Source organism: Gadus macrocephalus, chromosome 22 (assembly GCF_031168955.1).
Source record: "Gadus macrocephalus chromosome 22, ASM3116895v1".
Lineage (NCBI taxonomy): Eukaryota > Metazoa > Chordata > Actinopteri > Gadiformes > Gadidae > Gadus > Gadus macrocephalus.
Genome location: NC_082403.1, coordinates 7,058,009 through 7,081,650, shown reverse-complemented (window position 1 = coordinate 7,081,650; position 23,642 = coordinate 7,058,009). Strand labels below are relative to the sequence as shown.

Genomic DNA, 23,642 nt, shown 5'->3' with positions numbered 1-23,642 from the left:
GAGGAGCAGGATGAGGATGAAGAGCAGGGCGAGGATGAAGGGCAGGGCGAGGAGGAGCAGGTTGAGGAGCAGGATGAGGATGAAGAGCAGGGCGAGGATGAAGGGCAGGGCGAGGAGGAGCAGGTTGAGGAGCAGGATGAGGATGAAGAGCAGGGCGAGGATGAAGGGCAGGGCGAGGAGGAGCAGGTTGAGGAGCAGGATGAGGATGAAGAGCAGGGCGAGGATGAAGGGCAGGGCGAGGCTGAAGAGCAGGGCGAGGATGAAGGGCAGGGCGAGGAGGAGCAGGTTGAGGAGCAGGATGAGGATGAAGAGCAGGGCGAGGATGAAGGGCAGGGCGAGGAGGAGCAGGTTGAGGAGCAGGATGAGGATGAAGAGCAGGGCGAGGATGAAGGGCAGGGCGAGGAGGAGCAGGATGAGGAGCAGGGCGAGGATGAAGAGCAGGGCGAGGATGAAGAGCAGGGCGAGGATGAAGAGCAGGGCGAGGATGAAGGGCAGGACGAGGACGAAGTGCAGGATGAGGATGAGGAGGAGCAGTACTTTCCCCGGTCCTGGGGCCCAGTCGATTCCGTGTCCTCTCGGGAACTAAACCTGACGTGCAGCGACGATGCCTTTACATTTTCCATGCACTCTAGCCCCATTACTGAGCTGAAAGTAGTGGGTGAGTAGTCCTACGAATCTCTAAAATGTAGGAGTGGTGGCTGCAATGTTCGACGAAGGTGACTGCGTACAATCAGTTTCTCACATCACTACTCTACAGGTGCAGCGACCATACTAGTAAAGGCTCCCAAGTCGTGTGGCTACTCTGTGAGCCCTTATGGGAACACCGTAAGGGTGCCATACACTGGCTGTCATGTCGACGCTCTGGTAATTTTAACGTTTCTCCAAATTGTTTTTTAAATGTATCTTTTTTAAACATTGTTTTTCTTTGTTCCTCTACTGAATCTTATAACTTGTTGATGCTTTGCATGTTAAAACCTGGGCGGGGGCTTCAATGTGCTTCAGAAGGGGCAGTACATCCTGAAGGTGTCCTACATCACTGAGCATGGGCGCTTGATGGACGCCACCTTGTCTTGCGCCGACGGCACTAATGTCACAGATATGCTGAACCCTAGGGCCGACGAGGCGCCGTCAACCACAAACTTTGCAGATTCCACCACGGCCATGGCACAAAGTAGGTCTAAGCCTAGTTTGTTTTGAGATGCAGCCAAAAGTCTTCTGTACTGTGTTGTGATGGGGGACCTGTGTATCTGGCACCAATGTGCACTCCACAGATCAGCTGGACCCTAGGGGCAGTATCCCCCCGCCCACCTGTCGCCGCAAGGCACAAAGTAGGTTTAAGCATGGCTTTAGTTGTTTGAGATTCAACCTAAAATTGAAGCGCGTCATGTTAGTTGCCCCTTTTTTTTCTTTCAGACTGTGACGTTGCTGTTGAAGAGCAGATACAGTGTGGACATAACGGAATAAGCAAAGAAGATTGTGATCGAAATGGTTGCTGTTCCGGCGATGCCACGTATAAATGCCATTACCCACTAGATGGTGGGTCTAGTTATCTCAAAGTCTGGCTTGCTTGAATAGTAATTTGATCCTCATCAATTACTGTCTTGCAGAGGTTGTTAATCGAGGCTGTAACATTGTACTAACCTATCCTATCATTTTTCTTTAGAATGCACTGTGGATAATTTCTTTGTGTTTGCCATCCGCAAAGACTCTGCATCGATCCCTATTGACCCAAGAAGACTCATTATTCCCAACTATCCCCATTGCGTTCCCATTATCGTCAAGTCCCACTTTGCAATCTACAAGATCCCTCTGGCTGACTGTGGCGTTCGTTCTTATGCAAGTATTGGGTCATCCTTCTCCCCTCCTCAGGTCCACCCTGATGTTCTCGCCTTCTAACCCTTCCGTATCCACTTACAGATGATTGGGCACACCAGCATTTTCATGGTTGAGGTGCACACAGTAGTTGAGGCTCTCGATCTCAAGTATGGTGTGATAGCGAGGGAGGATGCTTTCAGGTGAGATGAAATCAACCAACCTGATGACTTTCTCATCCGATTTGACAATGTTTATGCCTTCAATGTTTGTCCTCTCGAAAATGCCAGTCTCGGTGTATATGGGCAGCTCTGAGGTATTCACCACACCCTGTTTTATGGTAGATTCATGATCGAGTGTCGCTACCCCCAGACGGGCTCCTGCGGCCTGTCGTGGGCCAGTGTGGGCTACAAGGTGAGGGTCCCAATGCTGCAATTACCCGTCATCCTCAGCTCCCATGGACGTTACAGCGTGCAGCTGAGACTCGCTCGAGGTGTGTCGGTGGGAAGAATTGGAACACTGCATAGTTGTCCCTTGGCTATGGCCCATGTGTGTAACCCAACCTTCATTTTTACTCCACCGACCAGATGCAAGCTTTGACTCTTACTACAGCAAGGACTCCTTGCCGTTGAGTTCCATTCTCGGTTCGCCGGTCTTCCTGGAGGTCAACCTCTTGGAGGATGTCGCGGTGTTGGGATGGGGATATAAACCGATACTGAAACCAAGGATGGCTGTGCTCGTGGTCAACTACTGCTTGGCCTTCCCTAGGAACGCCAATAAAGTGCTAGTGCTGGTTTACGAGGGGCAAGTACCAGCTTACGCTCAAGACGTTGGTATTTAGATGGCTCGTGTGCTAATTGACAACCTCACTTTGTCCTGCGTTGTAGCTGTGCAAACCCAAATGACCCTGGTATCTCCATCTTGTCTACGAGAGGCCACGGCAGCAGTAAGCAGAAGCGCTTCTTGGTCAAAGCGTTCCAGTTCATGAATGTGCAAACCAACACGTACCTCCAAGAAGAGGTGACTATCGTGGGGAACACGGAACTGTGGCCCAGTGGTTCTCTACCTTGCGTTTGTAGGGTGACTGACTTCCAATCGTTTTTAATCTGCTTCCACTGGTTTTAACTGGATTCTTTCTCCCTGCAGATCTTCTTCATGTGCTCGACAGAAGTCTGTCTAAATAAGCGTAGGTGTGACAGAGGTTGCTTTGCGGTGGGTAGACAACTTTCACTTTATAATTTAGATTTTACCCATGTCACCGGGTATATGCTAATCAACCCTTATTTGTGTTTCCTCCTACAGGGATCATAATGGATTTGTGCTGTACCCAATGGGGAATAAAATAAAGTTTCTGACGATTTCTTAATTGCTGTAATCCATTTATTGTCACCAAATCACTCGCTTAATGTAAGGTTTCGAACATCTCCTATAAGTATACAATGAAGACCTGCCGTTAGTGTCGCTTATCTCAAGTATTTCAAAGGAAAGAACCGGACAGACTGGACCCACAAGGTGTGGGCTGGTGAGCCGAGGGGTCCCGACTCAGCCGGACTTTAGTTGTGCAAAAGCATCTGACAAAATGAAAAGCCGATCTCTTGAATTGAAACATCTACCTGAGAACTCCTTAAGAGATTTTTTTTTGACAGATTTTGTTTATATTCGCTTATGATCCTAATGACATCCCTTTCAATGTTTACTTTTAGTGGTTCCAATTATTTTGTTTAGCCTGCATGTCAAGCGTATCATGACATTGCAATAGGTGTGGAACTCTGTACAAGCCTGCTTAGGCTCCGCTCCCGCCTTGCACAGATGTGTTTGTGCTAAACAAATTTAAACTCAAGACTTTTGCTACTCAAACACTCTTCACTTGTTCCAGAACTAGCTTTGCTTAATTTTTCCCAGAAAATGGAGCAAAAAAAATGCATCATATGTTCACATACAATTACATGCTACGTATACATCTTGCTCTAAATCCAAGGGGGTGTCCTAAGCAAATGTGTCTTAAACATTTGAAACGATCCAAATTAATTTACAGCAAAGGGCTTCATTTCTATCTCTGCTTGTCAGTCCTTCAGAATCCAGTTTTAAGCGTTGTCGCGTTGTCCATTTTGGCAGAGCTGGTGGAGAGTAATAGGTCTTGATGGGTTGGTCATGGTTTGACATGTTTGTTTAAACAGCTTAATTTTGGCATGTGAGCTAGTATCTAACATTTAAAAAAATCGAAATATGCCAATGAACTAAAAGGTTGTTTTTATTCCTAAAAGAACACTTCTACACAACTACAAGGAGAGCATCAGCATCTGAAATCACTAGCATCTCCTAATTTAGTACAACGATTTACATCTGTTGCACCTATGCACTTCCACCCCAACGGATGTTGCAATGTTTTTAAAAATGCTTCTAATATCGTATTAAAATGGAGAAATGTGGAAAAAGGGTATTTTAGGAGCACGGGAGGTGACCTCAGTCATTTTTTATGAAGTTAAAGCTATACTGTACGATGTGAGAGAGCTAGCATGATTTGAAATTAGCTTCTCTTCGGAGTTCCGTTTAACTCCTCCCCCACCCTTCAGGACTCCCTGCCCCAACCCCTCGACACAGAGCCGTGCACGAGGCTAATGCTGCTTACGGCTTACTTCAACGGCAACCATTGCGTCACTTTTCAGGCCATTCAACTCCCTCAGCTGTCGCCATCGCTGAAAAGCGAATCCAATATTTATTCTCGTTTTTCCTCGAGCATTCTCCAACTTTTTTTTTGTTGCTGCCTTTTCATTTTCTGTCTTTCCTTTTCTTGCCTTTTTAAAAGGATGAACCGGGGCAAGTAACGGTGGCAGTGGTAACTTCTGGTTTTTTTCTTCCATCGTGTTAACGTTGTAGGCTCACTAGGTCTAGTCCACTGTCATGAACTACTATGATAACAACGCTTTCTTTGCCCTCCGTGAACGCGCTCAGGCCGGCTCATGCTCGTACACAGAGGGGAGAGAACGCGCAGGCTTGTGATTGGTTCTTTAGATTCGGGTACAATGTCTCCGATTGGTAAGCATTTTAACAGGTTTATAGCAGATACAGAATTCGGTTTTTTTTCCGCTTCTTTTTCATTGCCCATAAGTTATTTATTGCTGTCAGGATGTATAAACCAATTTCAACAACATATTAAAAAGTGCATATCACTGAAAATCGTACAATATGCCTTTAACTTAAGTTTAGTTTAACATTTAAAGGTCCCATGGTCCCAAAATTTCACTTTAGGAGGTTTTCTAACGATGAGTTCCCCTAGCCTGCCTATGGTCCCCCAGTTGCTAGAAGTAGCTTTTGGTGTAAAACTAGCACTAGGTATCCTGCTCTGCCTTTGAAATAACAAAGCTCAGACGTGCCGATTCGGAACTTTCCCCGTATGTCGTCATACGGGAACATGTTACCTCCCCTTTCTCTGCTTTGCCTGCCCAGAGAATTTGGCCCGACAATGAACTACAACCGTGTGAGCACTACATGTGTGGGTGTGTGAATACACACATGACATGGAGTAGAAGGGGATTGTTGCCCGCGATTGTCTCCCGCCGTAGCCCCGCTGCCGAGGAACCAACGCCGCGGGGCGTTGGTGCCTCGGCAGCGGGCAGCGGGGCTCCAGTGGGAGATAATCTTTCTTCATGTGGGCAACAATCTTTCTTCATGTCGCGGTTCAGTCTACTTCAGATTGATGTGGAAGTGGAAGAACCAGAGACGTTGAAGAAACCGACGCAGTAGTTTGAGATCAAATATCGTCTGGAGGCGCACACAGCTTTAGGCCTTAATAATATTATATGATATAGATATCTATGTATATTATGATAATATTTAGATATAGATCTCCAGGACTGCCGCCGGAGTGATCTAGAATATCTATAGAACACGGCCAAAAGCTTTGTGCGCCTCGCCATTGCGATGCATCCACTGTAAACACGAGCGCATGGTGGCTGCAAGTTGCTAAGGGCCAAACCCCCACCCTCCTCCTTGAACCACCTCTAAATAACGGCTAGGATAGATGAGCAACGTTTGCTGCAGTCCACTTTGGTAAGCTAGTAGACTGACCTATCCAGCACATATCTAGTCGGATACTTGCTAAAGTGAGTGTGATTTTTACTAAAAGTGCATGTGCGCTTTATATATAGGCCTATAAGAAAAATATGTCACCCATTGCAAATTTATAATATCATAAATAATATGCACACAGAAGGCCTGAGTCAAGATACCGTCATCAGTTGGTTTGTTTCTGACTTGCCATAGTGTTTCCGTTAAATAGTTCCCATAATAAACACAGAAGTAAGTTCATGTCAATAACTGCTAATCTACTTAAAGACACAGTGACAAGTTTCGCATGTGATTTAATTTGTTTCCGTGTTTCATCTCCCATCTCAGAAACCTTCCAACCTGTTCCCAAAACTCGTAGAGATGGTTGACATTGGCAAACAGAACGTGAGCCATATGTTGCAATTTCACCTTTTAACCTCACCTGGTGTTTGTTGATTAATAGAAAACACCTGATAATAGATTGATTTTTATTTATGTTGCATCCGTCTTGCTGAAGTGAAGTCTTTAATATCGTAGATGTCCTTGTAGCTTTCAGAGATTTATATTGTTTTGATTTAAAAAAAACAAAACAGGGAACATTTCCTTAATTTATTGCAATCTGAATTAGAAAGAATTTTCCGCAGATTATATATTCTGTGCGTACGATTTGGTTCTGATATTTTGGTTAAATTGGTAAAGGAAATGAGAAAGTGGTCAAATGGCCAAAAGCAGCCGTATAAGGATATTGAACAAAGAAGTATGCAAAATTATCTAAAATATAGATCATTAAGAGGGCACATTGATGGTTATGAAGCGTTCTTTCTAAGCCGGCCAATCTTGACGATAGCTGTGACACGGAGCCCTTCACCCTGGTGGAGAAAGACAGTCAGCACCTATTTATGGTTAGTTCTGTGTGAAGACGTCAGACTGTTCTGGGCATTGTAAATATGTAGTTGGTTGCGTTTGGGCGGTTTAATACACACTGCACCCACACAAGCTAGATAGCGGCCTGACTATTGCAGACCAGCTCAAAGTCCATCTGAAATACCTCATATCCCCTACTTCAGGCAAAGCCAGGTTGATATCTACTATACATTGTGGAATGAGGGTTGTTTACATATCTCAGTAAATCCTAAATGCAGAGTATCCCACTCTGATCCACACTCACACACAAAAGGCTAATTTCCACTACAGTAGTGTTTCAGTTCCTTACCTCTTCATAACTAGTAACAGTGGTGAGAATAGACAAATTGTTAATGCCACCAACTTTTGAGTTTATGAAAGGGTCATCGCTATAATACCACGATAGTAACATCATGTGTATATTTTGTACCTCTTGCCCATAGGTAAGCTCTTCGGAAGAGGGTCCACAGATGACAAGGGTCCCGTGCTGGCCTGGTTCAAGTGTGGCCTGGTTCAAGGGCATCAGTGTTGAATGCCATAACGACAATGTATGTTATTACATCTTTCCTCACGCTAGGTGGAGTGTGGCGATAAGGACCTTCACTCTGGCGTGTTCGGCGACTCCGTTCATGAAGCCATGACCGACCTCATCACACTCATGGGTGGGTTCAAACCTGTATTTATGTCCAAAACTAGAAAACATAAGCTTCTACTAAATAACTTGATAGTGCAGGTTTTTATTATACCATGACTATGCCACACTTTCCTGACTGTAGCTACCCCTCACCCAAAATTAGTTTCTTATTTGAAGGGGAATTAACCACATCTGGCAACCCATATAAACCCATACATTATGCTCATGAGAATTTCTAGATGGCAGCATTTCCTTAACAGAGGATTTTAAATCTTTCTACAGGGATGCCTACAAGCAGCTTGCAGACATTGTGGGTTCTGGGGTTCAAACCCAGAACATTTCCATGTCATGAGACGCCCTAAGAGACCTGTACCACCGTGCCCCCACTTTATGAAGATAGTACCCACGCCTCTCCCTATGTTTTATAATGTGTCCACCCAGGCTCCCTGGTGGACAAGAAGGGGAGGATCCAGGTACCAGGGATGTACGACAACGTGGCTGAAGTCACCGAGGAGGAGCAGCAGCTGTACGAGAAGATCGAGTTCGACCTGGGAGAGTACTGCAAGGACGTGGGCGTCTGCAAGCTGCTGCACTCCACCAAGGCAAGCAGGGCTTTGGGAATTGCTCAGAATCAGGGATGGAATTAGATTCAGAGGTGTGACGTCACTGGCTGTGGTGGAGTAATACATGTCTAGTGTGTCGCATGATCTTAATATCATAGTAATTGTGATGATTATTTAATGTAGGAGCAAGTCCTCATGCAGGTATCCATTTCTCTCTCTTCACGGCATCGAGGGGGCATTCTCCGATGGAGGGGCCAAGACGGTTATTCCCAGGAAAGTCATTGGAAAATTCTCCATCCGCCTTGTCCCTGACATGGACCCTGAAGTGGTGGAGAAACAGGTAAATAACCACATGCAAGAAGCCAGGTTTGAGTCTAACCTGCTAGGAATAGCATATCGTCTCATCTCTTGAGAAGAAAGGGAATGACTTGTATGTTCTTCCCTCTCTTTCCTTTCCTGTCTTCACTCCACCTTCCATAAAGGCAGACACGCCTATTCAAATATCTTGACAAATATATTTAACGTTTCAAAAAATGTACAAAAAACAAAGTGTCTGCAGGTAATATTTATTATGCAATGTTTTTTTATGCAATGAAGACTTACATTATTTATCGGTACAGCTCATTTTGCGCTAGCCGTTTTTCATGCTACAAGCATCTTAAATGTTGTCCTTCTTCATCCTGTCCTGTCCAGGTGGTAGATTACATGCAGAAGAAGTTCTCTGAGCTGGGGAGTCCCAACAAGATGACGGTCAGCATGGGCCACGGTGCTGTTAGATTTCAGCTTATTTCTAAACTGTTCGGACAGACTCTGCGTTGTGTATTTTCAGTCGTAGTAGTAATTCTTGAAGTCGAAATCAAAGCAGCTTGACAGGTTGGATTAGAGGGTTGAATAGATGGTTTATTCCAGGATGTAATACAGCGAGATACAGACTTAGGTTGAATAATCTATAGTGGACCCGGTGGTCGATGACTTGTTCCTTGGCTGTCGAACCCTCTTCTCGTCCAACCAAAGGGTTGGGGCGAGTATAATACAAAAAGGGGATAGATGAATAACACGTGAACAGACGCACTCTAAGCCTTGATAAGGTATTTGGCCCTGGCTATGTCCCGGAGGACCAGGTTCAACCTACCTTGAGACATAACAATGGCAGAATGTTGGGGATAACACCTTGTATCAGTATGAGAGGCCCTGGCCTGTTCCTAGACTAGAAATGTGAACAATAAGAGAGACACTAAAATACACCAACATTCTACATTCCTCACTCTTGATCATACTAAACATAGTTTAAAGATCACCCACAAAAAGAGAATTCAGTGTATTTTCTGGTGACCCATTAATAATTAACAAAATCAATGAAAGAAAACATAAAAGGCAATAGACAAGTAAATTCAAATCATACACAAGTAAACCAGGTGTAGGCCACTATAATAAAGAAAATAACAAACTCATTAGGTTACACATGATTAAACCAAAACAAACAAAAAGTTCTAAAGCTGAGCAGTTGTGTCAAGAAGGAACCAACATGAACTTAGAGAGGTGGTGACAAAAGTCCTAGCATCTTTCGAAAACTAACCTCTCGTGAAAATAAAGGAATGAAAATAACAAACACTCAAACACTCCCTACTCTTCACCCCGTATCAGTTAGATTGCGTGCCAAATCTAACGAGTGTCATTCCAAGTCGGTGTTATTGTTGGTTTCCGACATTGAATCGCATATGCGGCTGAGTTCTTCACCACTCTGCGACTGTAATTTCTTCCATAGTTCCTTCATTTTGTCTGAGCGGTTTTCGTTCCCTGGTTTCTCGTTGGGGCGCTCACGGTACATCTTTAGAGGGGCTTTACATTCTCTTATCCAGTGTCCAGTTTGTCCACAGTTGTGGCATGGTCGAGGTACTTTCTGTCTGTCTGGCGGGAGGAATCGTTCTCTATCTCTGTTGGGCTGGGGGAATCTTTCTCGTTCCCTTGCCATTCCCTTCTTCTCGTCCGCCAGGAATCGAATCCTGACTTCTTCATCTCGATCCACCTTTTCTCCGAATTCCTTGATCTCTGCCATTGTGCTGCTTCGGTTGTCCCAGCCGGGAAACCTTGTCTTTACTCCCCTTCGGATCTCCGGCAGTACCTGCTGGAGGTACATGGTCTTCAAAGGCAAGTCCTGTGACTGGTCGATGGTGTCCAGATCATATTCAGTTTGGCCTGAGTGCAGCAAATAACATTCGAAGAAGCGCTCGTTGAACTGGTCCAGACTCTCGTCTTCCTTCTGCAAACAACGTGTGATTGTTGTCCAGTTGACCTGTGCCTTGGGTGCTTTTGGATCCACGCCTTTATGGCCTCCCATCCCTTCTCTGGTCTCATGCCGTCTTCTCCTATGGCATCTTCCACCTCGTATCGAATCTGGGTGCGCTCAGTGCTGCTCAGGTGTTTGAACAATATAGCAAGGCCATCGTAGGGGTGGAGTTCGTACAGAAGCATCAGTTGTTTCAGTTTCATCCATGGCTGTAGGCCTGCTCTCTTCGGGTGGTCGATCTCCGCACTCCATTTTTCGATGTTCTTCGGGCTGGAGGGTTCACAGAGGATTGTGCGTCCCTCAGCGCTTTCTATCTTCTTCAAGGGCCTGAGGTTAACTATTTCGTCTTTCTCATCTTTGGTCGTCATGTGTGGTGTTGCTGCGCCTCCCATCGCACTGCAGTGCGGTTGTATGTTGTCATCGAATCCTCTATTGAGTGACTCATTCTTAGTCACTGCTCCAGGCCTCACCTCGGAGAATTGTATTGGGGGGTTTGGATGCAGAAATTGTTGTGGGATGGAGGAATGTGGTGTGACAGGGGAGAATTGGGGAAATTGTGGAACACACAGAGTGTGTTGAACAGGGGGAAATTGCTGTGGGATCTGGATCGCATCATGATCAGCATAGTCAGGTGGGGCAGATGGATTTCCCTTCCGTGGCACGTAGGGGGTACTGCAGATGACCGGGTACTCGCCTATAAAGCTGTTGACGTCTGAGAGAACACTGTGTCTTGACTCCTGTAAACCACCAGGTGGCGACGATGGCTGCATCGGGAAGATGTATTCCCCATCTGGGCCACACGATGGCAGTGTGGGGTACATGCGACCATAGGCTCCCAAGGTTCCTCCTCCTTTGCCTTGGTCACCCCCCCCTTGGGGGCCCTGAGTCGAGGGGGCGGGCCGCTATCAGTCCTTCTCTGACTAGCGTCTGGTGTAGGTCTCTCTCCCGAGTCAATTCATCCTTTAACAAACGAATTTCATCGGCAAGCAGTTTGATTTGCTCTCTTGTCTTTCCCAGAGCATCTTCATAGTGAGCAGTTGTCTTTTCCAATTCATCTCTCTTTTTGTTGCTGACATGCTTGATAAAGTAGCGCTTACACTGAGACAATAGTAACAACCCAACTGGTTCACTTCGTCTAGTCTTCTTGACCCAGTCTTTGAAAACCTTCCAGATCGATTCCTTTGGCCAGCGTTTAGTTTGGGGGTCCATCGTTATCGCATATGTTATGCGAAGTTTATTTTCGGTTCCTTGCAAATCATGTCTGTCGTTGAAGAATCTAGACAGAGTCTCACTAATTGAATAAATATCGATCTCTCTAACCTCCACTTCAAAAGAATCTTGTTCTTTTCGTTCGGATGCTTTTTCCTCCTCCCCTTCCTTCTTCCTGCCTTTACCTTTCGGCATTTTTTCTATCTTTTTCTATCTGTAAAGTAACTAAAACTAGCGACCAATCGCTGCTTAGAAAGAAACAAATAGACGCCTCCCACGGAGCTCGGTATGCCAACAACAGATGATGGCACACTTTTTCCTTCTTCAATATAAAACAATATATGTGATTCCTCGGCGGGGATCAAAAACAATATCTGATTCCTCGGCGGGGATCAAAAACAATATAACACAAATAAAAACTCTAGCGATTCATGTAACCTCACCAATAATTCAATACAAATACGGTTTCACTCCTTGTCCAGCAAGTCGTAAAACAAAACCCCTGAGCAAACCAAACGTCTTAAGTTATATTCAGGACAGTATCAACATTGACAAACTAGCAAAGATGCACCTATTCTAGGAATCTAACCCAGATTCTAGGAATCTAACCCAGATACTAGGAATCTAACCCAGATTCTAGGAATCTAACCCAGATTCTAGGAATCTAACCCAGATTCTAGGAATCTAACCCAGATACTAGGAATCTAACCCAGATTCTAGGAATCTAACCCAGATACTAGGAATCTAACCCAGATACTAGGAATCTAACCCAGATACTAGGAATCTAACCCAGATTCTAGGAATCTAACCCAGATACACGTCTTTCCCATTCATACAGCGTATATTCAGTGATTATTGAGCTCTTAAACACTAATACAGGTTCTCACTTCGTCAAGCTCTTAATGACACAACTTCATTACTCAGCAAATGTAGTGCAGCCTAATAGTAAAACAAATAATAATAATCACAGTTATGTGTGTGTAGATTATTTTAAGATTACTTTCTTGTTCTTTTCCCTTGGTCGAGAGTGTGGAATGAGATTCAGTCACCGTTGATTCCCACGTGGTGCATAGAGATGCGCTGGTTCAGCCGCGTTGTGGATGCGGGTCCCTCGGCAGGGCAGGCGTTGATCAGACGTCTTCCCAGGCAGGGCGCGCGCTCTTCTCGGTCACAGGGCAATCTTCAGAGGCAATCGTCTTCTCACTCCTCTCTCTTCAAGACGGTGTCACGGCACCAAATGTTAGATTTCAGCTTATTTCTAAACTGTTCGGACAGACTCTGCGTTGTGTATTTTCAGTCGTAGTAGTAATTCTTGAAGTCGAAATCAAAGCAGCTTGACAGGTTGGATTAGAGGGTTGAATAGATGGTTTATTCCAGGATGTAATACAGCGAGATACAGACTTAGGTTGAATAATCTATAGTGGACCCGGAGGTCGATGACTTGTTCCTTGGCTGTCGAACCCTCTTCTCGTCCAACCAAAGGGTTGGGGCGAGTATAATACAAAAAGGGGATAGATGAATAACACATGAACAGACGCACTCTCAGCCTTGATAAGGTATTTGGCCCTGGCTATGTCCCGGAGGACCAGGTTCAACCTACCTTGAGACATAACAATGGCAGAATGTTGGGGATAACCCCTTGTATCAGTATGAGAGGCCCTGGCCTGTTCCTAGACTAGAAATGTGAACAATAAGAGAGACACTAAAATACACCAACATTCTACAGTGCCAAGGCATGGGTCTCCGACGTCAACCACCCTCACTACATGGCTCCTCCCAAACAGGACAAAACATAACTGGCAAAAAAAAACAAAAAGGCATGTTTAATCCTGAATAAAACAAAGTCTCATACGGAAAATAATACGACAACGAAAAAACCTGGGAGGAAACGACAGACCTATCCCTCGTGGGTGGAATCCCGTCCCCCACGAGGACCGGTCTCTCCGTACAGGAGCCCCATGGCTGGGAGAGCCCCGAATGAGTGGAGAAGCGGGCTATTTAAGCCCTGCTTCTCCACCTGTTCCTCAGGGGCTCTGCATGTCCTTAATTGGCCCTCGCCGGGTTGCCACAAATTGCAAGATATTTTGACTTAAAAAATCACTATATCGGGATACATGGATTAACACTTCTCTACCCACTACAATGTAATTCTCCAGAAAACCTTGAGGGAATAATAACATTACTATTATTCCCTAACTGTTTCTGATGTGTTACATTGTAGTGGGTAGAGAATTGAAAAATCCACTCAGGACCTCAGACAGACAACCAGGGCCCTCATCATTTATGGAGAAAGTAATACAGTTAGGAGGGACCTTGTGGCCATTTTGTTTTCCCTCTCTCATTTCCCGATGTCCCTCAGTCTTCGGCGTGGAGCCGGACCTGACCCGCGAGGGCGGCAGCATCCCGGTCGCGCTGACCTTCCAGGAGGCCACGGGACGCAACGTCATGCTGCTCCCCCTCGGGTCCTCAGACGACGGGGCCCACTCTCAGAACGAGAAGCTCAACAGGTACGCTTTCTATTGAGGTGTTTGGAAATACTCATGAGGACTAAATAATGAGACTTCTATGATCCAATAAACTCTGTTTTGGTCATTGGAACTATGGGGTAGTCTAGTGGTTCGGATGATTGACTCCTAGTCCAAAGGTGCTGGGTTTGATCCCCCATGTTTTTAGTATCCCTGAACAAGATGTCCTAACCCCTACCGGTTCTGAATGCACATTAATCCCTTACCTGTACCAAAAATATGCCTTATAATTACAAAATAATAAAACTTAATAACAATTTAAATCATCCATCTACACAGAATGTGTGGGTGTGACAAATGGAATTGACATCATTATTAGGTTTGCTCTGAGGTGAAGGGAATTAATGCCCTCCATGGCATGGTAGAGACATGGATAACATTACATATCCTGTGTTTTATTTTCCCCTCAATTATCCAGGACCAACTACATCCAGGGGACCAAGATGCTCGGAGCATACTTCCACGAGGTTTCCCTACTGGAATAAATGGAGTAAAATAACACGGCAATCAACTATCAACTCACCTGTTGACTATGTATCATGGAGTCTTCTGCCAGCTCCCCTACAGACCTTGGGGCTTCAGTATTACACAGTATTGAACGTCCTTTTAACAGCTACAGCAGAGTCTTACAATAAAGTATATTTTTCCCTTTGTACGAATTGGTGAATCCTGTGTATGCTGTTGATAATTGGGTGCATAAATTGTTGTATTTTTCCATACTATACTACTGTATCTATTAAAATCTAGCAGCAAAGAGGAAAAATTAATTGAGCCATCACAAAAAACAAGTTAATTGTGCCTTCTGTGACAACAAAAAGGGATTGATGCCAACACTTTTAATGCTTGGCAAAAGTTACTCCTTAATATATATTCTGGCAATATATATATTGGCATCATTTATAAACCTCTATAGCAGGTGTTTCAGTTGGCCTGTTCAAACTGATTTTGTTGTCTGTGAGTGTTAAAGCAGTAGGACACCAAGTCTAAGGATTAGATTATCCTGCCAGCTTCATGCAGTGATTTCATTGGGCTGTATATCCATTTTAGCATCCTAAATGTGATCACTACTATGGGGTTTTGACTTGAAACATAGTGATGACTAAACCACCCTGTGATATAACTTGCATAGTCAGCTTATCATGGGGTCATTTTGAAAGATTCACTCGCCGGTACAGAGAGGGCGCAATTTAGTGACCATACCGGTCGTTCTTGTTCGTGGGTCTTTTTCAATTTGGTAAGATTTACATCATCCTTCAGCCTGGCTTGAAGAACTAGTAGTGCAACTGTGCAAGCCATCACAAAATAAAAGAAGTGTCGCTATCTTCTATATAAAGCCTTGCCTTCCCCATGCTTTCGTAGCCTTCGATCAGGCTACAGCAGGACCCGCAGTTACGATGGATCACGTGGACATCAGCTGAGGTGGCTCACTTAACGTTCTTCATCTAAGTTACACCAGGGGAACCAAAACGAAACCAAAAAAGAGCTAACTGACCTGCACCGCATTAAAGTAAGTTTCCTGCCAACTATATGTGACAAACATTATCATTGATCTGTAGGAAGATATGAATGTCGCAATTTCTTGTATTGCAATCCTGAAAATATTCATCCAAGAAAAGTTTCAACGAACAACAAAGTACCAAAAAAAGAAACATCTTCTGATATGAAATGGCCTAACCTCCCGTTAAACTCGCTGGCACGCCGGTCTGTGATGCATAAAATCAGACAGCCACTATTAAGCTGCTGTTATCAGCAGGTTGAGGAAGGTGTGGTCTGTCAAACTCGGTCATTCTCACTATAAGAATGGAACCGAGTATCGACAGAGTCGCCCTTTACTCCTGACTTCTCTTCAACTCCACAGCTCTCCTAGTTGCCGACAAGATGGCCCATCTCTCAACCCTTTTCAAATACTTGGACGAACACCAGGATCTCTATGTTGAGGTGAGCGATTGGACCTTCTTCATCCTCAATTGTGCAATTACTGTGTCGTTTAGTTAAGTGTCCCGTAGGATATTCATGAATATTCGTTAAAACAACAAATTAATGATTTGCTTTTGGTTTTGTTCTTCCCAAGCGCCTGGCGGAATGGGTGGCTGTCCAGAGTGTATCTGCCTGGCCGGAGAAGCGTGGGGAGATCAAGAAGATGATGGACATAGCAGCAAAAGACATCGAGAGACTGGGGGGCACAGTAGAGATGGTGGACAACGGCAAACAGAAGGTGAGCCATATGTTGCAATTTCACCTTTTAACTACACCTGGTAGGCCTATTTGTTGATTAAGCCCCACCAATAGGAAAACACCTGAAAACATCGATTTTTATTTGCATCCGTCTTGTTGAATTGAAATCTTTAATATCGTCGTTGTCCTTGTTGCTTTAGAGATTTTTACATGGTGTTGATTTAAATAACCAGGGTACATTTTCTTAATTTATTGCTATCTGAATCAGAAAGAATTTTAGGCAGATTCTAAATTCTGTGCATACGATTTGGTTCTGATATGTTGGTTAGGTTGGTAAAGGAAATAAGACAGAGGTCAAATGACCAAAAGCAGCCGTATAATTGAACAATGAAGTAATTAGATAATAAAGATAATAAAGAGGGCACATTGATGGTTATGAAATGTTTTTTTCAGCCTGTTTTTTTCAGCCTGGGTAGGTACCTATACCCCCCCCCCACACACACACACACACACACACACACACACACACACACACACACACACACACACACACACACCACGGCGGGTGCTGATTGACTGCACACACGCACACGCACATATACACACACCACGGCGGGTGCTAACTGACTGCGCACACACTAACCTCCGTTCCTAGCCTAACGTTAGGCGAAGTAGCCTCATCAGAGACTCTACTTGCGTTAAACAGCAAAGTTTCATAGCGTGGCGTCTTAAATCTTATGTGGACTTTTGTCAACAGCTCTGCCTTTGTCTAAGTGCAGTGTAATGTAACGTAGGGTCGCCATGGTTGTTGTATATAGGCCTATAAAGGTGGGTTCCGTTTCATTTAATATTGCATAGTTTCCAATAACTCCCGCTCAGCCCCTCGCAGCTTAAGCGTGACCGTGACGAATGTGTCTCCAACCTTCCAGGAGTAGCAGCAGGATTTGATACAATTTAAGTTCAAAAAACGGTTATGAAAATAAAAAGGTCACTTTATCCGGCCCTTTACATTTAAGCTAACAGATATAGATATTCTAAAAATAAATAAAAATAAATCATATTACTTAATCTGGTGGCGGGCCAGATATTATGTCTGGCGGGCCAGTTATGGCCCGCGGGCCGCCAGTTGCCGACCCCTGCTTTAGATGATGGTGATGCTTTTTGCCCCTGTCCAGCTTCCGTCCGGGGAGGAGATCCCCCTGCCCCCCATTGTCCTGGGCCAGCTTGGTTCTGACCCGGCCAAGAAGACCGTTTGTATCTATGGTCACCTGGACGTCCAGCCGGCCAAACTGGAAGATGGCTGGGACACGGAGCCCTTCACACTGGTGGAGAAAGACGGTCAGCACCTATTTATTGCATTGCAGTTTTTATGTTTCCCTTTTTTTGAAGCCCAGGGTTAAATTTAGGATGGTTTGTTAGTTCTAGTACTAGTACTATGGAGCGTGAGATTGGCCGGAGAATCGGAGCAGCGGGGGCGGTATTGCGTTCGCTTTACCGCACCGTTGTAACGAAAAGAGAGCTGAGCCGCAAGGCAAAGCTCTCGATCTACCGGTCGATCTTCGTTCCTATCCTCACCTATGGTCATGAGGGCTGGGTGATGACCGAAAGGACGAGATCGCGGGTACAAGCGGCCGAGATGAGTTTTCTCAGAAGGGTGGCTGGCGTCTCCCTTAGGGATAGGGTGAGAAGCTCAGCCATCCGTGAGGAACTCGGATTAGAGCCGCTGCTCCTTTACTTAGAAAGGAGTCAGCTGAGGTGGTTCGGGCATCTGGTAAGGATGCCCACTGGGCGCCTTCCTTGGGAGGTGTTTCAGGCACGTCCAGTGGGGAGGAGACCTCGGGGAAGACCCAGGACCAGGTGGAGAGATTATATCTCAACACTGGCCTGGGAACGCCTCGGGATCCCCCCGTCAGAGCTGGTCAATGTGGCCCGGGAAAGGGAAGTCTGGGGCCCCCTGCTTGAGCTGCTCCCCCCGCGACCCGACCCCGGATAAGCGGATGACGATGAGGATGATGAGGATGTTAGTTCTATTGTGAAAACGTCAGACGGTTCTGAGCATTGTTGGGATGTAGTTGGACGAGTTTGGTCGGAGTTGCGGGCCATGCGTGGCTGCTGATTTGTCTAGCTTTATATATGCACATAAATAATCCTATTTTTCGCAGTTCGAAGATTAAATATTCCATTCGGCTGTGGTAGTATGTGTGTTGTACTTTTTGTAGCATAGTATTTAGCATGTGTCTTCTCCTTTTGGAGATATGTAACCAAGCTAGATAGGAGCGTGACTATTGGATTAAATATAGGATGATCCACTCTCACACACAAAAGGCTAATTTCCACTACAGTAGTGTTTCAGTCCCTTGCCTCTTTATTACTAGTACCAGTGGTGAGAATAGACAAATTGTAAATCAACTTTCGAGTTTATGAAAGGGTCATCGCTATACCACTATAGTAACATCATGTGTATATTTTGTACCTCTTGCCCATAGGTAAGCTCTTCGGAAGAGGGTCCACAGACGACAAGGGTCCCGTGCTGGCCTGGTTTAACTGCATAGAGGCGTACCAGAAGATCCAGCAGGTATGGATGCCTCCTGTGCTGTAACTGCTGTTCACCACTGTTACATAATGAAATGTTCTGGAAGAATCTAATGGAATCCTTGGCGGTTATTTAAGGGTGTGCTCATACCTACGGTTGGCCATCGAGAACCGGTTCCAATTTAGAACCGTGTGAGCATTGACATTTTAAGACTAAGCATCTACGTAGTAGTAGTAATAAAGCAAATAAAAAGAAAAAAACAGGCAATAAGAGTGAATATAATTGTGAAAAATACAGAATATTGAAACGTGAATCTTGGTTCTTTTGGGAATAGGACCTTCCCATCAACATCAAGTTTTGCTTTGAGGGGATGGAGGAGTCAGACTCAGAGGGTTTGGACGAGCTCATCTTCGCCCGCAAGGACACCTTCCTGAAGGATGTGGACTATGTGGTCATCTCAGACAACTACTGGCTGGGCAAGACCAAGCCCTGCATCACCTACGGCCTCCGAGGCATCTGCTACTTCTTCATGGAGGTTCACTTTCACTTTCTCTTCTGGTTGCTGATTTATAAAATGTTTATGTTCATTGTGTTTCTGGACCCGTGCGGCCTAGCCTTATGTGAAATAGTTGTCAAAATAGAACCATTTGGCTAGGAACTGTAAAGGGAAACAGAAAAGTGAATAAAACACAATCAAGAGCCGGGCATCAGTGTTGAATGCCATAACGATAATGTATATTATTACATCTTTCTTCACGCTAGGTGGAGTGTGGCGATAAGGACCTTCACTCTGGTGTGTTCGGCGGCTCCGTTCATGAAGCCATGACCGACCTCATCACACTTATGGGTGAGTTCAAACCTATATTTATGTCCAAACCTATAAAACATAACTGTTAGTTGCTTTATTGAAAAGCTTCTACTAAATAACTTGATAGTGCAGGTTTTTATTATACTATGACTATATCACACTTTCCTGACTAGCTACCCCTCAGCCAAAATTAACTTCTTACTGTATTTGAAGAGGGATTAACTACATCTGGCAACCCATTTAAACCCATACATTATGCCCATGGGAATAACTAAATGGCAACATTTCCTTAATAGAGGACTTGAAATCTTTCTAAAGGAATGCCTACAAGCAGCTTGTAGACATTGTGGGTTCTGGGGTTCATCCCAGAACATTTCCATGTCATGAGACACCCTAAGGGACCTGTACCACCCTGACCCCACATTATGAAGATAGTACCCACGCCTCTCCCTATGTTTATAATGTGTCCACCCAGGCTCCCTGGTGGACAAGAAGGGGAGGATCCAGGTGCCAGGGATGTACGACGACGTGGCTGAAGTCACAGAGGAGGAGCAGCAGCTGTACGAGAAGATCGAGTTCGACCTGGGAGAGTACTGCAAGGATGCGGGCGTCCACAAGCTGCTGTACTCCACCAAGGCAAGCAGGGCTTTGGGAATTACTCAGAATCAGGGAGAGAATTACAATCAGAGTTGTGATGTCACAGGCTGTGATGGAGTTCTACTTTTCTTGTGTGTCACATGATCTTAAAGGACAATTCCGGTATTTAGAACATTGAGCCCCCTTTCTGGTTTGTCTAGGACGAAATAGAGTGGTTAACACCGAAATTTTGAATATTGGTCCTGTCTCCAGTATTTGGCTTATTTCGAATCGCTCCTACCTGCTTCACAATGGCTGGCTATGGGCATTCACAAACGTGTCCTTAAAACACCCCTCAACGTTCGTTTTCAGAAATGTGAAACTCTGTGAAGTGGTGTTCGATGATGTTCCTCATCAAGTATCATAGCGAAATACAATTTCTGTAGTGTTTTATTTGGCATTTTGAAAATCGGCATTTTGTAAATGAAATGGAAACCTGACCGGAAACGGGAAGGGGGGCTGGTTGTAGTCTTTTCGCTCGGTTCTAGCCCTACTGTGTATACGGAGAAACGAGTGAAAAGACTACAATCACCTCTCCTTTCCGAAACCGGTCCAGTTTCTGCTTCATTTACAAAATGCAGATTTACAAAATGCCAAATAAAACACGGCAGAAACTATATTTCGCTACGATACTTGATGAGGAACATCACTAACCACTCGATGAGTTTCACATTTCTGAAAACAAACGTTCAGGGGTGTTTTAAGGACAGGTTTGTGAATGCCCATAGCCAGCCATTGTGAAGCAGGCAGGGGCAATTCGAAATTAGCCAAATGCTCGAGACAGGAACAATAGTAAAATTGTGGTGTTCACAACTCTATTTCATCCTAGACAAACCAGAAAGGGAGCTCAAGGTTAAAGTGCCGGAATTTTCCTTTAATATCATAGTAATAGTGGTAATTATTTAATGTAGGAGCAAATCCTCATGCACCGCTGGAGGTATCCATCTCTCTCTCTCCACGGCATCGAGGGGGCGTTCTCCGATGGAGGGGCCAAGACGGTTATTCCCAGGAAAGTCATTGGAAAATTCTCCATCCGCCTTGTCCCTGACATGGACCCCAAAGTGGTGGAGAAACAGGTAGCTAACCACATACAAGAAGCCTTGTGACGACCCAGGTTTGAGTCTAACCTGCTAGGCATAGCATATTGTCCAATCTCTTGAGAAGAGGTGGAATGAAATGTATGTCATTCCCACTCTCGTTCAACCCCCTTTCCTCTATCCTCACTCCACCTTCCAGAATGGCACACGCGCCTATTCAAATATCTATACAAATATATTTATTTAAAATGTCATAAAAATTACAAAAAGACAAGAGTGTCTGCAGGTAATATTTATTATGCAATGTTTTTTTATGCAATGAAGAATTAAATTATTTATCAGTACAGCTAATTTTGCACTAGCTGTTTTTCATGCTACAAGCATCTTAAATGTTGTACTTCTTCATCCTGTCCTGTCCAGGTGGTAGATTACATGCAGAAGAAGTTCTCTGAGCTGGGGAGTCCCAACAAGATGACGGTCAGCATGGGCCACGGTGCCAAGGCATGGGTCTCCGACTTCAACCACCCTCACTACATGGCCGGTCGCAAGGCTATGAAGACAGGTATACCCTCCACCAACAGAGAACTATTTGTGTTGATCATTGCGATCTATCGGTAACAAATTTAGCTAATGTCTTCTAATTCTCCATCTCCCTCAAACCACATTACCTTTTATGTTCATTGTAATTATTATTTCTTCTTTGAATTGTATGATTTTTTTTTACTTAAAAAATCACTATATCGGGATACATGGATTAACGCTTCTCTACCCACTACAATGTAATTCTCCAGAAAACCTTGAGGGAATAATAACATTACTATTATTCCCTAACTGTTTCTGATGTGTTACATTGTAGTGGGTAGAGAATTGAAAAATCCACTCAGGACCTCAGACAAACAACCAGGGCCCTCATCATTTATGGAGAAAGTAATACAGTTAGGAGGGACCTTGTGGCCATTTTGTTTTCCCTCTCTCATTTCCCGATGTCCCTCAGTCTTCGGCGTGGAGCCGGACCTGACCCGCGAGGGCGGCAGCATCCCGGTCGCGCTGACCTTCCAGGAGGCCACGGGACGCAACGTCATGCTGCTCCCCCTCGGGTCCTCAGACGACGGGGCCCACTCTCAGAACGAGAAGCTCAACAGGTACGCTTTCTATTGAGGTGTTTGGAAATACTCATGAGGACTAAATAATGAGACTTCTATAATCCAATAAACTCTGTTTTGGTCATTGGAACTATGGGGTAGTCTAGTGGTTCGGATGATTGACTCCTAGTCCAAAGGTTCTGGGTTTGATCCCCCATGTTTTTAGTATCCCTGAACAAGATGTCCTAACCCCTACCGGTTCTGAATGCACATTAATCCCTTACCTGTACCAAAAATATGCCTTATAATTACAAAATAATAAAACTTAATAACAATTTAAATGGAATTGACATCATTATTAGGTTTGCTCTGAGGTGAAGGGAATTAATGCCCTCCATGGCATGGTAGAGACATGTATAACATTACATATCCTGTGTTTTTCTCTTTCTCCCTCAATTATCCAGGACCAACTACATCCAGGGGACCAAGATGCTGGGAGCCTACTTCCATGAGGTTTCCCTACTGGAATAAATGGAGTAAAACAACACGGCAATCAACCATCAACTCACCTGTTGACTATGTATCATGGAGTCTTCTGCCAGCTCCCCTACAGACCTTGGGGCTTCAGTATTACACAGTATTGAACGTCCTTTTAACAGCTACAGCAGAGTCTTACAATAAAGTATATTTTTCCCTTTGTACGAATTGGTGAATCCTGTGTATGCTGTTGATAATTGGGTGCATAAATGGTCGTATTTTTCCATACTATACTACTGTATCTATTAAAATCTAGCAGCAAAGAGGAAAAATTAATTGAGCCATCACAAAAAACAAGTTAATTGTGCCTTCTGTGACAACAAAAAGGGATTGATGCCAACACCTTTAATGCTTGGCAAAAGTTACTCCTTAATATATATTCTGGCAATATATATATTGGCATCATTTATAAACCTCTATAACAGGTGTTTCAGTTGGCCTGTTCAAACTGATTTTGTAGTCTGTGAGTGTTAAAGCAGTAGGACACCAAGTCTAAGGACTAGATTATCCTGTCAGCTTCATGCAGTGATTTCATTGGGCTGTATCCATTTTAGCATCCTAAATGTGATCACTACTATGGGGTTTTGACTTGAAACATAGTGATGGCTAAACCACCCTGTGATATAACTTGCATAGTCAGCTTATCATGGGGTCATTTTGAAAGATTCACTCGCCGGTACAGAGAGGGCGCAATTTAGTGACCATACTGGTCGTTCTTGTTCGTGGGTCTATTTCAATTTGGTAAGATTTACATCATCCTTCAGCCTGGCTTGAAGAACTAGTAGTGCAACTGTGCAAGCCATCACAAAATAAAAGAAGTGTCGCTATCTTCTATATAAAGCCTTGCCTTCCCC

The 23,642-nt window shown here is 44.5% G+C and overlaps 2 protein-coding genes and 1 pseudogene across 2 annotated transcripts; all 3 read left to right on the top strand.

The window, feature by feature from the left end:
- The first annotated feature begins 302 nt into the window (after positions 1 to 302).
- On the top strand, positions 303 to 3,178 carry LOC132451229 (zona pellucida sperm-binding protein 4-like). Its single transcript, XM_060043593.1, has 12 exons — positions 303 to 658; positions 758 to 864; positions 1,003 to 1,171; positions 1,272 to 1,328; positions 1,414 to 1,536; positions 1,664 to 1,836; positions 1,918 to 2,015; positions 2,157 to 2,305; positions 2,400 to 2,616; positions 2,700 to 2,832; positions 2,959 to 3,024; positions 3,115 to 3,178. Exons 1-12 carry the CDS (start codon positions 622 to 624, stop codon positions 3,121 to 3,123), a joined length of 1,338 nt encoding a protein of 445 aa, XP_059899576.1. The 5' UTR covers positions 303 to 621; the 3' UTR covers positions 3,124 to 3,178.
- Positions 3,179 to 7,343: 4,165 nt separating this feature from the next.
- LOC132451725 (cytosolic non-specific dipeptidase-like) lies at positions 7,344 to 14,639 on the top strand (annotated as a pseudogene).
- A 1,106-nt stretch (positions 14,640 to 15,745) lies between these two features.
- Positions 15,746 to 22,956, top strand: LOC132451723 (cytosolic non-specific dipeptidase-like). The gene is made up of 11 exons (XM_060044343.1): positions 15,746 to 15,918; positions 16,052 to 16,195; positions 17,331 to 17,493; positions 18,642 to 18,730; positions 19,023 to 19,223; positions 19,451 to 19,535; positions 19,972 to 20,132; positions 21,044 to 21,208; positions 21,590 to 21,731; positions 22,164 to 22,311; positions 22,716 to 22,956. Exons 1-11 carry the CDS (start codon positions 15,859 to 15,861, stop codon positions 22,780 to 22,782), a joined length of 1,425 nt encoding a protein of 474 aa, XP_059900326.1. The 5' UTR covers positions 15,746 to 15,858; the 3' UTR covers positions 22,783 to 22,956.
- The last annotated feature ends 686 nt before the right edge of the window (positions 22,957 to 23,642 follow it).